The sequence below is a fragment of the Pomacea canaliculata genome, linkage group LG3 (assembly GCF_003073045.1).
Source record: "Pomacea canaliculata isolate SZHN2017 linkage group LG3, ASM307304v1, whole genome shotgun sequence".
Taxonomy (NCBI): Eukaryota; Metazoa; Mollusca; class Gastropoda; order Architaenioglossa; family Ampullariidae; genus Pomacea; species Pomacea canaliculata.
Genome location: NC_037592.1, coordinates 8114775 through 8126891, shown reverse-complemented (window position 1 = coordinate 8126891; position 12117 = coordinate 8114775). Strand labels below are relative to the sequence as shown.

The 12117-nt window shown below is 39.9% G+C and overlaps 2 protein-coding genes across 4 annotated transcripts in view; one reads left to right on the top strand and one right to left on the bottom strand.

The window, feature by feature from the left end:
- The window catches only part of LOC112558493 (proline-rich transmembrane protein 1-like), a 32486-nt gene extending 27315 nt beyond the window's left edge, over positions 1-5171 (bottom strand). Inside the window, exons 1-4 of one of the 2 annotated variants that reach the window (XM_025228960.1) lie at positions 4874-5161; positions 3258-3340; positions 3047-3172; positions 192-1289 (exon numbers count right to left, since the gene is read on the bottom strand). In XM_025228960.1, coding sequence (XP_025084745.1) covers positions 1143-1289; positions 3047-3172; positions 3258-3340; positions 4874-4889 — 372 coding nt within the window. In that variant the 5' untranslated portion in view covers positions 4890-5161 and the 3' untranslated portion in view covers positions 192-1142. Of the gene's footprint in view, positions 1-191; positions 1290-3046; positions 3173-3257; positions 3341-4873 lie in introns of those variants that run through there. The other variant, XM_025228959.1, reaches the window with a different exon arrangement.
- A 1844-nt stretch (positions 5172-7015) lies between these two features.
- LOC112560846 (mucin-12-like) lies at positions 7016-11713 on the top strand. 2 transcript variants are annotated; one of them, XM_025232938.1, is made up of 6 exons: positions 7016-7143; positions 7962-8572; positions 8938-9165; positions 9599-10211; positions 10986-11206; positions 11344-11712. In XM_025232938.1, the coding sequence occupies exons 2-4, from the start codon at positions 7962-7964 to the stop codon at positions 9825-9827; spliced, it is 1068 nt and encodes a 355-aa protein (XP_025088723.1). In that variant the 5' UTR covers positions 7016-7143; the 3' UTR covers positions 9828-10211; positions 10986-11206; positions 11344-11712. The 2 variants fall into 2 exon arrangements, with proteins under 2 accessions (XP_025088723.1, XP_025088724.1); XM_025232939.1 differs by having other exon boundaries at positions 7022-7180; positions 11344-11713.
- The last annotated feature ends 404 nt before the right edge of the window (positions 11714-12117 follow it).

The following is a 12117-nucleotide window of genomic DNA, read 5'->3' as shown; positions in this document are numbered from 1 at the left end:
ACCATCCAAAATTGGTGGCATTGATATCTGTGTACAGACGTCCTCGAGCCTTTGTGTCCAAAACATTTCGCAACCTCGATCACAGGCAATACATCCTGTTTGAGAAGTTTGAACACAGCGTGAAGAGGTCATCGCGTCATCAAACTATCTTGATCGTCAACTTGCCCAAACATGAAAACAGAATACTTACAGAGTGTAATCGGATTGTTTATGTGAATTCTACACATGGCTAATCTACTACAACGTCTTCAAAATTAATGAGATTCAAACAGGATGATATGATAAGACCAAGTTCTCATATGGACGATTTCGGAAAATAATGTATACACATAACCTTCACCCCACTCAAATCGAAATGGTCTCATCGATACGTGTGTAGAATCACTTGCACTTACTACAAAATGGTGGTCGAAACATTTATTATTAGCAAGTAAAACTGTGTTCAATCTTAGTTTTGGCATCGTTTCGAGTGAAGTTTTTAAAAGACAGAGCTGCGAGTGATGTGGAAGTAACAATTCACAGAAGACGATGGACTCCTCAAGTTGCAGCGTGGTATACCACGGCGGCATCAACATTTCCTTTCACTTTCAGAGATCTTTATTTCCAGAAAACAAACTTGATAATTATTCTGTTCAGACTTCATCAATCTGCAGAAGAAGTGTGTTGTGTCTTTACTTCAACCACGCTGACCATACAAAAACCTGAGCACCTACGACGATAATTTTCTGTATATCTTTCACACGCCTAACTACCAAACCATCCAAACTTGGTGGCGTGGATGTCCTTGTACAGACATCCGCGAACCTTTGTATTCTCTAAAGTCTAAAAGATCATCAACAACAAAACAGTAAACAACAATTTGTTAAAAGCTCGTCTAATCCATCATTTTAATCATTATTTTTCGTCTACATTGTCACAAAAGTCAATGGGTGTGCAACAAAGCACTCACGCACGCGCTCACGTGCATCATGTCTATTAGCTACAAAGTGCAACAAATGTGTGCGTCTTGCATTAAAGTCTTTCTTCGACAGCTGCCGGGTGTGAGACAGTCTTATATCCGGTTCCTCAGCAACCACATGCTCCCTCCAGGAACAGGATTCCCGGTCTGAAAGCTCTGACGTCGTCAGTAACTATTCTGGTAGTTATATGGTCGCCGAGACGACAGCTGCGATGATGACAATGACGATTGCGACACATCCAAATGCGATGGCAACCAGGGACAAGCGGCGAGACTCCTGGCTTAAGTTCTGAGCTCGTTGGGTGTCTCCTGATGCTAAGGCTGTGCGGGACTGCACACAGAACACAAACAAATAAACATGTAGTATCATCCTCCCTTCACCCCAACCCCAACTTCTATCTTTTTTCTGTTTTACGATAGCTAGGTTTCATGAACTGAAGAGTGTTTTTGAGTGGTTTGACTATTTCTTACACCAGTATTTTAAATTATAACACAAACTACTTTAGTCCTTTTTCTCTTTAAATGACTGCCTGCTAAACTATTTCTCTCATTCACTCCTTTTCTATCTCACATCTCTCTCACAAACACAGCCATCTCCCTCTATGCTCACAGTATAAAACTATCGGAATGTACAGACATCTCTCTCTCTAGTCAACCAGGTCATGCAGTTCAGCTGTGACTGGAACTGGGAAGTATTATTATTATTATCAGGGTTTCTGCTTACGCAAAAATTGCTTACAGTACGCATTAAAAGTTCGGAGGACCCCTTCAATTTTCGTCAATGGGGTCCCCTTCAAATTTGGGCGAAGAACAGGGACCCCTTAAAAATCTGAAGAAGGGTTCCCCAAAGAATTTAGCCTTAGCAGAAGCAGAAGCCCTTATTATTATTATTATTATTATTATTATTATTATTATTATTATTATTATTATTATTATTATTATTATTATTATTATTATTATTATTATACTACTACTACTATTACTACTACTACTACTACTACTACATCTACATCATCTCGCAAAACTGGAAAGTCTTTTCAGTACATGCATGCAATGTAAAGTTGCAGAGTATCTCGGAAACCCTTCTACCTGCAACTTGTTATCCTTGGTTGTCTCGGTTTACTTCCCTTTCACACACAGTAAAGGTAGGGGAAAGGGAGATGACTGGAAAAAGGACTGGAGTGATGAAAATAGTAATGTATTCGCACTCCACGTATCGGAGGGACGTGATAAGTCTGAGCCCTCCTCGACGTTTGCATATGATTTTATTAAAAATTGATCACCTCGGTCGATCGAACTCATGAACCTATACATCCACACACCATCTGTGATCTAAGAGGACTGAGGATTATCGAATGAATATTTGTTTATTGGTACTTCTCAGTTTGTCGTTGCTATTTCATCGTATCGTCTATGGAAACAAAGCCACGTTTTAGTCGAGAGGTTTGATCACAGATAAAATCAATTTATTATCCTGTTAGTTATTTGTCACTACTCGGGCTCAGTACGAGCTCAGAGGAAAACTTTGAGGTATTTAATAGACTAAGGCATTATGTAAAAAGACATTCAAAAAGTCCTGCGAAATTAGCTTCTTTTTCCCCTGAGCTTTTCTTGTGTTTACAGTGATTTCTGCTTAAGATAGAGATCATTGATAAGCTTTAACTTTTTTTCCTAATCTTTTACCTCACGAAAAAAATTAAAGACTTTGCTTGCGGTTGCCTTTCTCTACATTTTTTTCTCCAGCATGACCACACATCAACTCAATTGTCGCTATTCAGTCGTTTGATCTACAGTTAGCGGAGTCCTCGCCCAATGCGCATTACCTGGCATCCTTTTGGTTAAAAAAAAACCCCAAGAACTTCTCATTGGAAAGTGTTTTGTGGTGCCGTTATAATACACAATCATTCAAAAATTTATTTCAGATGGATCTTTGCCTGAGAAGCATTTTTCTCCTCTGTGCTCACTGCCCTTCAGTAAGAGTAGGTATAGCACTAGAAATAAATATATAATATGTTCTAATAATTTAGGTTGCGGTGGACCCGTATCAATCTCCTTAACAAAAATGATTATAGATACTTTGGCTCTCACCTGGGATGCCTTCATGATGGCAAAAAGACCGATCGGCCAACAGCAGCAGATTGTGGTGAAGATAGCCAAGCCCATGTTGTCTGGCACACTGTTCACCACTGGAACTGCAGTTACTGGCTGAGTAACCTGTAAATAAATATTAAGGTGAATAAATCGACATAAAAACAGAAAAATAAGCAAAATAATAAACAATAAAGAAGTGTTTGCTTACGACGACTGCAGAGTTGTGGTTGTAGCTGTAGCCTTGCTGTGGTTGTGCAGCGTTCCCCTGCTGGGGATATCGGGACTGGTTACCTGTTGCAAACAACATCATCTCAACTGTTACTGATGAGTCAACAAGGGAAAGTCTCGTTCACAGTAATGCTACAGCAGTGGTTCTCAAAATGTGGTCCGCGGACCATGGGCATAAGTCAGGTGGTCCGCGGTTGACAGTCGTCATATGTCAGCAAAGTGATGTTTAAAGTGATGCACTCCTCGCATTAACATTTTAATTACAAATAACGAGGTATAAGTAGTTTTATGTCAACTTATTACTATGCTACTGTCACAAAAGGACATTTAGTTTTGAATTGTAATAAAACAAATGCGGCAATTTAAATTTGAAATTCATAGAACAGAGTGATTTTAAGGCCTTGGTGGTTTTTAGTTTTTGCGACACTTTAGCCATTGTACACACCACCATCCACCTTTTGCAAAAATCATTGCTATCATTGTTGAGAAACTCTTGAAAAAGGCGGTGGGTGAGTAAACTTCTGTTAAGGGTCTTGTATTATCTTAGTCTCTTGTATTATCGCAGCAAAACTGGAAACGGAAATTAAAAACCGGAAATGTTTGAACCGTCCGACTTCGGATAGAGGTTGAAGTAATTCAGAATATCATTTCACTTGGGACGGGGTTTGTAATAACTCCATAGTTTGATTTTTGACAATTCTTTACATACAGATTGTCGTAAAATGACATTTACTCCACTGACTTGCAATAAATCGTAAAACTGTCTATAAAGAATTATTGCTGTAGAAGATTTGTTGGGATTGTGGAGGAGAAAAAAAAGCGCTGATTAATGGTATTTACTCAAACATTCGTTGCAGGTATCGACTCCGATGAAGATATTGGAGAAAACCGATCATCTAAAAATTTGAGATTGTCGTCATTACAGACACCTAGACAAGGTTGTGACATTCGGTTTTATCCAACTTAGTCGACTTAATAAGGTTTATTCAGAGGACAACAACAACAAATAATTATAATAAAACACATAAGATCATTTGGCTGCAAATTATGCATGTTATTATGGCGTTCTTTACAGCTGTTCAGCTGCCCGGTGGCGCAACGGTTAGCACCTGTCACCAATACAGTGAAGGTTGGCTGCCCAGAGTTCATTTCTCGTCTCGGGCACGCTGTTCTTTCATCTGTTTACAGGGCTGGCTGCTTGCCGTAATATAGCCTCAGTTGCTGGCACGGCGTAGAAAACCAACCCCCCCCCCCTTTACAGCTGTTCAAAAGTATTTTAGAACAAGGAACATTCAAACAGATGTATAACCTTTTTCTTTCCTCCTACTCAAACACTCCAAAACATCTTATCTTTTCCTCCAAGTACTAAGGCGCTCGGAAAGTCCAGGCACTTAAACCCTTTGACGATTATTTGGAATCTTATGTACGGGAAGGAGACACGAACAATCATGCAGCTCCAGCCAAGTTTTTAAAAGTTGTGAAATTTCAGAATTTAATCAAATTGTAAATCATTTGTTGTAACTTTAATTTACTTTCTATGAATAAAAAAAAAGAGGTTTGATTCCTGTCCAGTAATATTTGAATTAATTTATTTACCTTGTTTCGAGTCCATTTGACTGGCAAAGAAACCACAAGAATATGCAGTAAAGATCAGGGAACAGATCGAGATGCTGGTCGCAACTGTTGTCGGGTGTCTGGGATGGTCGGTACTTAAGTCTCAAGCCTCCCCACGGACTTCAACCAATCGCTGGTCGTGTAGCTCGCTGCTAAATTTAGCTCACGGTTTTCCCTTCCATTCTGCGCGCTCCTCCCAGTCAGGCCCGGTTCTACCTATTAGGCGAACTAGTGATGAAAAAATGTTAAGGAAAAAGATAATTTTCACAGAATGGACACCTTTTCCTCGGCTTCTAGGTTGACTTCACCACCGAGTTTCTCCGTTCATAAAGTACAGGAAAACCCATTATTACAGGGCGCACTTGAAGTGACCAGCGGGGAAGAAGAGGGCGGAGGATAGACAGCGGAGGGGCGGGTTGGTGGATGGACCACATTACACTAATACCAAGCTCACCTTTCTTTATTCTATCCTACTTTAGAAGAGGTTCCACACTTATGCATTGAAAACACTGCAGCTGAGATCAGGGACAACAACACTGACTTGAGTTTGCTACTCGAGTTTCTCTTTGGTTATGACAATTACTGTTTTATGCTCAATATTGTTTACACTTACGAACTTTCAACCCAAAGGAACTTAGCTAATGTCACGAACGCGTTCTTAGTAAATAAGAGTATTAAAGTCTTTAGCAGACAAACATCAAGGTAGAGCCATTTGAAGTGGTGAGGTGTGACTTTTGGATGGGAACATGAGGTAGCTGCTATCAGGGTGGTCTAGATGCTGGAAGCTGTGAGTTTTAGACCACACAGCAAATAAGACCAGAGCAAGGTGCTACAGATTTCTTTTCTTTCAGAACACACCAGCGTTGTTTCCAGGAAAGCACATCAGCGCCTGTTCCTGCTGAGGCAATTGCAGAATTTGGTGTCAGTAGCCCTGTCCTCGAGTTAGTATATCGCAGCCTAATCGAAAGCCTCTTAATATTCAATATATCGATGTCGTTTGGCGTTCTCTCTGTCAAAGATAAAGCTTGTTTGACGAGGGTAGTCAAGAGTGCCAGTAAGATCATTGGCTCTCCACAAAGACCTTTAGGTAAACTACACATTTATGAGATCGTTAAATTTATTATCAACATATATAGCTATTTAGCTTTAGCTACCAAGATAATGTGGCTACAACAAACACTTGAAGCACTTTAATTGAAGTAACTTTTGGTTACGACAAACCGGTCGTAAGTCGGCCATGGTAAATTACCGTAAGTACATTATGATGGTTAATTATATTTTTATCATCTTTAAGCCACATGATATTTTGGAAATATTTTCCTTCTTCCTTATTTCATTTTATTGGCTGGTAATTTTGTGTGTGGCGCAGGTGTGGTGAGTCCACGGAAATTATCGTATGACCAATCCGGAAAATCTCACTTTCCCTTTGCTCCCTTGCTAGTCATGGTTGTAATTCTATACCAGTCACATTTGTGGTCGTAAAATCGAACGGTCGTACCTGTATGTTGAATATAGGTCTGTAGCTTCAACCAATTCACACTACCAGGCAAGCTCACACCCAATACATTCAACGGTCACTTGATCACACCCCACAGCGAGCAACAGATGGTCCTCAGTAAACAAAAGCACGCACGTTTTGACAATACAAAAGTATTGCTCTTGGAACATGTTTTTAGTGCAGGGTTAAGGGATTCGATGGTGGGTAGATTGATGACATGAAAGGGAAGACACTTCCACCAAAGAGCTCCATGTCAAAATTGTCCTCTGGGGTATAAATAAAGTGTCATCTTACAATTACTGATCTCAGCCTATAATTATATATAAAAAAAAACTAAACCAGCTTATACTAGGCCACTCTTACAGTAAAATAACTGGAACATTTTTACAATTTCAGGTAAAATTTGTTGTTTTCATCTAGCACATAATCTACATTCAGAATGTACTTGCACGCACTTATCAAACACACTGCACGATGTAAGTTGTCTGCTCTGCTGTGAACTATAAATAGAACTTTTTTTATTTTAAGCCTACAGGCTTGTCGTGACATCGTACTACGTCAGAACAAATGACGTCCACGCCAAACTGCGCAATCGCTGTTTGGGCGCGTGCGCTGCGTCACGTGTCACTCAAGCGCCATCATTATCTCGAGGAGAACGCAGCCAGCGCGCTCTTCGTGACAGGCACGTCTTTTCCCGCGACCTCCAAGTCGAGAGATATTCTTCATTGTGCACCTATACTTTTAATTCCCCAGTGTAAGTATATAAAATAACCCTGTCCCAGACTGACGTGGTAAGCAACACGTGAGTTGTTAGTGTTTAGAGTCGTAATCGTAGACTTTGTTAGAACCGTTACGGTACATTGCATCAAGAAGAACATTGTATGTTTAAAAATATTCAGCTGTAGATCTAGACACTGATATGCTGACGCATGCACATATAGGACCTTACAGGGTAATTTTAGAGGTCTTTGCTTTTTCCAGTGACAATGAAAGAGTTACAATGTTTTTTTTCGACACAGTTGTGTCAAGAATAGTGAAACTAGAAGGAAACAAGATCAAATACAATTTTTGTTTTACTAATTTTGGTCTTGGGAAATGCTGCTGGGCTGACATGAAACGGGTATAAAGCAATCTGATTGCAACATGTAGTTACACTCCCTCAATGCGCTTATTTAATTATACAGAATAAGAGATAAAGTAGATGGAGTAGTTGCTGAATACTTTTTTCAGTCGACTTGAAGGAGCTGTGTTCAGCCCAGCAATAGATCTAAGTGATAAAATACTTGGTGCCCTTACCTGGTCATGGGTGACTAGCCATAGATTTGCACTCATTCAAGGGAGTACTCAAGGGCAGATCATTTAGGATACATAATTATGCCCATCACAAGGTTTGTATTAAACTAAATTAGAATACACCAGGGTTTATTACAACTTAAAAGATTGAGAAAAAAAGAGCATCTGCAGTTAATCAAAGCAAAATATTATGTGTTAGTTTTAAACAAAGACACACTTAAGTATCTGCTGGATTATGTTAAAATTGCATTACACTCACTTGATTGTCTTATTATTCAGATGCCTAAAGCAAAGAGAAAGCTGTATTCTTCAGCCGAGGAAACTCTGGTGCTAGAAGATTATGATACCAGTCAGACAACTTCAGCTTCTTTTAATTCCTCCCTGACTCGGGCCATCTCACCTGACCATACGGAAGAGTCCAATGAAGTGGCACAGATCACTTCAGCCTGTGGGCAGCAAACCTTTCGGTTGTCGCCTTTACACAGTCAGAGCTTTTCTGCAGAATTAAAACTAGCTTTTCCTTTTACATCAAAAGGGGATGGAGATTTCAACACTTTAGATGGCAGCACACCAGCATTTGAGTGTTCCCCATGTCCTCCAGCCAAAAAATTATGTTCACTGGATAAATCCCCCACACAGAACAAAATACAGGGAGTACAAGAAGCGCTGACAGTTGAAAGCACAAACACATGCGCTAAAGAGAAACACATGATTGGCCAGAAACTTGCTATAGATTCATCCAGAAGCCAAGAAGACAGGAAAAAGATGCCGTATGAACAGAGCGCAAAGGCAGAATCCATACAGTCTACTGATGGAAGCAGCATAGGAGCGGAAGACACCACCTCAACAGAGACGTCTACACAAGCGGCAGTGGGAAGGGACCAACCGCAGTGAGTTAGCATTTATACTATAATCCGTTTCGAAACAATAATAATGCCCCAATCCATTAAAAAAAAAATTATCCAAATCGACAGTAAAATATCCAGATTGTAAATTTGTTATATTTCCCCCTGAATACAAGAGGAAGGTGAAAATGGGATGGAAGATGTTTCTTATGCTTTCACTTAAGAAATTGATTCCGGTCGTTTGGATAAGGATGTGTCAAATGTAGTATAAATCCATTAAAAAAAAAACTACACCTCTTCCGAGTTCTGCAAGTTTTAAAACTGACTGAAATCTTTCGGGTGAGGGAGTTAAAGGAAGAGATTTACTATTATGGGCCACTTAAGTGTGATTGGTTTGGCATGCTGTACAGGGAGCACAACAATCTTAGAGCAGGCATCAAGTCACAGCCTGTAGATCCAGCAACTTCTAGTATCAAGACTGAGCAAGCAGAGAGAAGCACCTGCACGGTGGCGGGCTACATGACCTTGGCTGCACGAAATGGAGACTCCATGGTTCATGGCCTGCTGCCTCCCCTCTTGCCTCAAGGCAGTCCTATTCAAAGTCTTAGCCCTTGTATCCCTGGCAACGACTGCAGCTGGTGGGTATAAATATGCTAGAGAAAAATTGGGGGGAAGCAGCCTTAATTTTGTACCAAAGGTAGCATCCACACCCCAGGGATCACTCCTTATCAACAACCCTAGCATAACCATAGATTATCAGTCAATTACAGGTTCCCACAATGCTTCCAGTCCATAGCAGAACCTTCATAATCAGTCCTTGGAGGTCAATGGTTAAATGTGCTTCAGGGTAGTATAGTTCAAGAACAAATCATTCCAAGGTCACATCTTCCTGTGCTATTCAATGTGTAAATTTATGCATAATTGTGTATGAATCTTCTGTGTGTGTGAAATTGTGTTTGCCTGACACAATAATCTAACATAGGAAAGAGATGGAGAGAAAAAAGAGAGAATATCCAAGCAGGGAATTTGTGAAGTGGAACATTACATTAAATGATTTTATGTGGGGTCCAGGTATCAGATCTTGTCCACAGTCCTGCCTCCAGTGTCTTCGAACCAGCATCCAGCAAACAGTGGTGAAACATGCCCAGCAGCCATCCCCTCCTCCAGTGACAGTTCTAGCTTTTCTGTTTGTGGTGCTGCACCAGTTGGCAGTTCAGCTCCGGTTAATGTTTCCACCCCATCCAACGTAGGTGGCAACACCACACCAGTGCTGGTGCTAGCATGGTTAATGATCCACTAGTGACTTTGATAACAGCAGGGACAGTGGACATGCAGCATCCATTCCAGGCTCTTCGCTTACCTGTCAGCATGGCAACCTCCACACCCAGGTATCTGTATGCCTCTCACCCTCGCACAGGTCAGCTTGTCTTGCTCTCGCCTGTCAGCGATCTCAATGCAATCTCCTCTCTGCAGCAGCATCTACAACAGCATCACCAGCAGCCGAGCCATTTGCACCAGGAGCAAAGATTTACCTGCTACTCAGCTGCCACCTCCTCAACAACTGTCACAAGTGAATAATCAACATCAGCACCAAATTTCTCAGCAAAAAATAAAATCTCCACTTCAGGCCAGCCAGCAGTCAAACGCACAAGTGGCCATGGTATCAGCCATCTTGGCCAAACAGGTCAGATATATTGACAAGTCAAACAGAAGGAATAGTACCGTAGTACTGAGTCATTACAAACAAATTTTGGGGAAGGAGAAAAATTTGAGTGGAAAGTGATTGCATTTATATTGTTACTGTTTATTACTTTCTTGTATCCACTGACCAGTAATTATCATAGGAGCAGAAAAAAATGCACTAACTTTTTATATTGATTTTGAATCAATAGCGATCAATGATGGCTATTTGACTTCCTGTTATATCATTTTGTGTAAGGTTTTGATAAAAGTATAGCAATCTAGTCTTTGGCTTTTATTTGCCAACTGTTCATAGTAATATTCCTGAACCAGCATGAAATATTTCAGATCGAGTCATTAGTATGTAGCTTACAGATATATAACTATGGAAGTAACTATTTTCATTTAGTGTCAGTGCCTTTTGTGGAAATTAATAATTAAGACACTTGACTAATGACACATTTTGTAAATTAGAGGAAGACACTGACTTTCTAATTTCCCTCTCTGTTTCAATTATGTATTATCAGCTTACAGGGCCAGACCAACTTATCTTTCTAAATACAAGTTTTTCTTCTTCAGAGGTCTTTGTTTCTTTATCATGCTGGTTCTTCTGTCTTTCCTGATGGTAATATTATTATTGACATGACGAGAATCAAATGACTTTCTTAGTTTGCTTTGGTTTGCAAGGAAACTCTCAACTACCATAGGACAGAAGTAATATTGACATTTCACAACGCATTTCTAAATAATACTAAGAGTTAATTTTGCTGTGTCTCAGCTAACATCGAGTAGCATTCTCTCAACCACGGGTCAGACTAAGTCACAGGAGAACATGGCTCCTGTAGCAGCTGCTAGAGAGTTGCTGGCTTTGGCAAGCCCTGCTTGCAACAAACAATCTGCTTCAGCTTGTGTTCTGCCACCTTTAATGAAGACATCTGCAGGAATTTCAGATGATGAACCAGTAAGAGAAAATCACAACATGAAAGAAAGGCGGAGAAGGTGGGTCTTCACACTGAAACAACAATTTGCTTCATTTAGTAATAATAAAGAGATGATTTATAGTAAGCATTTCCATCATTTGAAATGAAGAAGAGTTCCAGGAGATTGTTGGCTCATCAAGACTGTAAAATGTGCAGGGCACGCATCAAGGAAGCTTGTGACCTGATGCGGCAGCTTGTGCCAGGAATGTCTGACAAGACGGACAAAGCAACAGTGTTTGAATTCTCTGCCCGTTACATCCATTTCCTCAAAAACTTTGTAGGAGGTCATCACACGATAAGGTAAGATTCATCAACTGTGGTATCATATACAAAATAAATTTCGAGGGATGTTATGTCTGCAGAAAATTTATTTTGCTTCTGAGTGCAGCAGTTTCTTCTCAAAAACAAAAGATAACTCTTAAGTAGAAAATTTTCAGACATAACTTGTAATCGGCAAATGCTCAAACCCTTTTGACATTTCATAACTGAGTGAACTATTTATGCCTATCCCTTTTAAAAAATGTAGAGACTATGAAGCTGTCTTCTGACATGACCGCCTGTAGACTATTTTCAATGAGCAACTGCAAATTTTTTTTTAAAATTGTGTCATTTTCTGAATTTTTAAAGGAAGTCACTTCAAATTAACTTACTGTATGGAATACTGTGATGGTTTTTTTGTTAGTGTAGTTTTTTGTTAAGTTTGAAGGAAAGAATACAAAGTATGTGATGTTCCATTTGGACCTACTAGATCATAACTTTTTCAATATTTTTCTTACTCTCTGCAGGAATTTCTCATCAAGTACAGCCCATACTAAACTAAGTTGTGCATTGTCCTTATGAAAGCTTATTAGAAAGTCAGCTGTCAAATATTTCTGGGTACATAATTGGACTTCTGCTTAGAAAATCTTTGCCACAATCTAATTAAGCACC

Bases quoted from the DNA above. Each gene is read 5' to 3' on its own strand.
- LOC112560846 (XM_025232939.1), top strand. From the start codon at position 7,962: ATGCCTAAAGCAAAGAGAAAGCTGTATTCTTCAGCCGAGGAAACTCTG. The intron at 8,573-8,937 runs GTGAGTTAGCAT...CATGCTGTACAG, and splicing joins GTGGGAAGGGACCAACCGCA to GGAGCACAACAATCTTAGAG. The intron at 9,166-9,598 runs GTGGGTATAAAT...TGTGGGGTCCAG, and splicing joins CCTGGCAACGACTGCAGCTG to GTATCAGATCTTGTCCACAG.